This window comes from Nestor notabilis, unplaced genomic scaffold (assembly GCF_000696875.1).
Source record: "Nestor notabilis isolate BGI_N333 unplaced genomic scaffold, ASM69687v1 scaffold15891, whole genome shotgun sequence".
Lineage (NCBI taxonomy): Eukaryota > Metazoa > Chordata > Aves > Psittaciformes > Psittacidae > Nestor > Nestor notabilis.
In genome coordinates, this window is record NW_009914541.1 from 1,071 (window position 1) to 4,312 (window position 3,242).

Below are 3,242 nucleotides of genomic sequence, written 5' to 3' on the forward strand. Positions count from 1 at the left end.
GGGAGCAACCTGCTCTAGTGGAAGGTGTCCCTGCCCGGGGCAGGGGGTTGGGACTAGAGGAGCTTCAAGGTCCCTTCAGCCCAACCCATTCCATGAGTTTATCACTATTCTGGATGATGGAGCCTCCAGGAAAACCTAAATGGAGTTTAAAAAATGTCAAAGTGCTCCAAGTCAGCGTGTCCTTATGTGGAACACTGTTAACCTAATGTGACCCTAAGTAGTGTTTTGTAAATGTTCCTGATAGGGGCCATGTCTTAATTTTCTAAACTTCTTAATCCTGCACTGCTGTGGATTAATGATGCTGCCAAGAGGGAATTGTTCTGTGGATAACAACAGTGTTTTCCAATTGGAGCCAGTAGGTGCCGGCCTTAGTGCAGGAAAAGGCAGCTCTGTCTGGGGCAGGGCTAAGGATGTGTTGTGGGTTGTTGAAAAGAGCCGTAAAGTTGTGTTTGTGCTTGGAGAAGAGCTTGGGGTGAGGCAGCACAACTACATATGTCTGGAAATCAACCAGAGGGTTGTGAATTGGGATGAAACTCCCCTGAGCAAGTACTTGGAAGCAGTGAGCTTTAGAAAGTGAAGGAAATCCCGGTGCAGCCCCACGAGCGTTAGTGGGAAGCAGATGGAACGGGTATTCCTGCAATTCCTGTGCTGTGCAGTTCCACTTGTCTTGTTTGAAGGAGTTGGCAAATGGGATTTAATGGAAAAATCCGGGAAAACCCTGAAAGTGCTGCAGGAGCTGCAGTGTGAATCCTGTGTCTGTAGCAAGGTGTCCCATTGGTGCTCTTTCAGGAGCCGAGATAGAATCATAGAACGGTTTGTGTTGGAAGAGACCTTAAGATCATCCAGTTCCACCCCCCCATGGTTGAGCAGGACTGAGCTTGTGTTGCCTGAGGTGGGTCAAATGCTTGTAGACACAGATGTGGGAAGTGCTGTTAGTGTGGGATGTTCTGGAGCATTTTGTTGGGAACACATGGATCAGGGGAGTAGTTTCACTTAAGGTTATTTCAGTCATAGAACCATGGAATCATGGAATGGGTTGGGTTGAAGGGACCTTCATGCTCATCCAGCTCCAACCCCTGCCCCGGGCAGGGACACCTTCCACTAGAGCAGGTTGCTCCAAGCCCCTGTGTCCAACCTGGCCTTGAACACTGCCAGGGATGGGGCAGCCACAGCTTCTCTGGGCACCCTGTGCCAGCGCCTCAGCACCCTCCCAGGGAAGAGCTTCTGCCCAAGAGCTCATCTCAATCTCCCCTCTGGCAGGTTCAAGCCATTCTCTTTGGCCTGTCCCTACAGGCCCAGTCTGTATGTTGGGCAGGAAACCTCACCATGATTAAAGGTGGGAGGCAGCTTCTTTGGGAGGTCACCAGGACATTAGTTCCGTGTCCCTCGTGGCCTTGTGGCAGTGGTTTGCATTGTTTAGTGTGACATAAACCTGCTGCCATGTGCTCTGTGGCCTCAGCACTCATTACATTGCTTACATCAGCCCTGAGGAAGCTGAAAAATGAGTTTTGAAGGTAAGTCTTAACTAAAAGCTGAATTTGTCTTTTCAGGTTGAAGGGAAGAACCTGATAGATCCCAAAAATGTTTAACAAATCCTTTGGGACTCCGTTTGGAGGCAGCACTGGCTTTGGGACAACTTCAACTTTTGGACAAAGTAAGTAATGAACTGACCTTTCAGCACTTCAAGTGGTTGTTCTGCAGGATCAGGTGGTGGTTCTTTGTGATGGAATCAGAGGGCTGAGTCAGGGGCAGGCTTCTCCACTAACCAAGCTCCTAATTTGGGTGGATACCAGGATTCCATGTACAGTATGGAAACTGCCTTTTTTAAGAGGAGGATTAGCTCAGATGAAGGCCACCTTGCTGGGGTGGGGATTCTTTCAGTTAATACTGGATGCATTGGGAAGTGTTGGAAGGAATATTCTGTACTCTGAGGGGTGTCTTGTGGAGATACACGTTGCAGATACCACAACAAGTGAGGTTTTAGCCACTAAATCAGACCAGAAACTGTTTATATGCTCTGTTTGTAGGAAGGAAGCACACCAGTGCTGTTTATATGGCCATGGGTCACTAGAAGTGGTAGAGCCCCAGCAGAGGAGTCTCTTTGCACTGTGTAGCAGTGACTGACTCAATTATCCCAGCCCTTTGCTTCAGGAGCCCCATAGAAGTATTAATGATACCACTTCCCATACCCCAGGCACTGAAGTGTAGTTAGACATGAACAAACTTCTTTTGGGACATTAAAAAGGCAGTTACAGCATTTAGTTCCTTGTATCCATGTTCAGAACATGGCTTATCTAAACTCCAGTGGTGATTTCAGATGCTGGCTTTGGGACAACAAGTGGAGGAGCGTTTGGAACATCAGCCTTTGGGTCAAACAACAATACTGGCAGCCTCTTTGGGAGTACACAGACAAAACCAGGTACTGCTCTGGGGTGGTTGGAGGGGAAACCAGTCCTGAAAGAAGGACGTTATTAAGGAGGTGTGGGGAAGGAAAAGAATAGAAAGAAACCCAAGCAACCATCAACAAATGCAACAAGCTCAACCCACCCAACCAAAAAACTCACCCCAAAACAACAGTAAAATCCTCAACACCCTCAAGCAGTCGATGACTGTAAATGATTAATGGTCTCTCAATGCCCTCGGGAGGAAGCTCTTATCCTTTGTTAGATCAGAACTGCTTCAGTTAAAATGCTTTTAAAGAGCATAGGGAAGCCTGTAACGTCTTGGATGTGTGTATGGGAAGACTCTGACACCACAGAACAGTGACCTGCTGTTCTGAATAGTTGAAGAACCCTAAACCCACCCACCCCCCGCAAGCAATTGAGTATTGCAAATGATTAATGCTCTACTTCTGTCCGCAGGAGGATTATTTGGTTCCACGACGTTTAATCAGCCAGCCACCTCCTCCACAAGCACTAGCTTTGGCTTTGGAACATCAACTGGGACATCAAACAGCCTGTTTGGAACGACCAGCACTGGGGGAGGCCTCTTCTCATCCCAGAGCAATGCCTTTGCGCAGAATAAGCCAGCTGGGTTTGGAAGTGAGTGAAGCTGCTGCCTGTCCCCTGAGCATTGCTGCTTGTCTTCGGAGAGCACACAGTGCTCTGGGTGCACGTGTGGAGCTTCTACAAGAGTCATGAAGAGTGGGGTTTGTGATATTCCTTCTGAAGGATACAGTGACACTGTTGTGGTCCCCAGCAGCCAAGAGTGAGGCTTATGGCTACAAAATCCGTACTTGTGAT

General features: G+C 48.2%; 1 protein-coding gene across 1 annotated transcript in view; it reads left to right on the forward strand.

Annotated features, from left to right (window-relative positions):
• Positions 1–1,572: 1,572 nt before the first annotated feature.
• The window catches only part of LOC104412880 (nuclear pore complex protein Nup98-Nup96-like), a gene marked incomplete at its 3' end in the record, with an annotated part of 30,708 nt that continues 29,038 nt past the window's right edge, over positions 1,573–3,242 (forward strand). Inside the window, 3 exon segments of the mRNA XM_010023710.1 lie at positions 1,573–1,654; positions 2,318–2,419; positions 2,862–3,041. Of these exon segments, the coding sequence (XP_010022012.1) occupies positions 1,582–1,654; positions 2,318–2,419; positions 2,862–3,041 (355 nt within the window).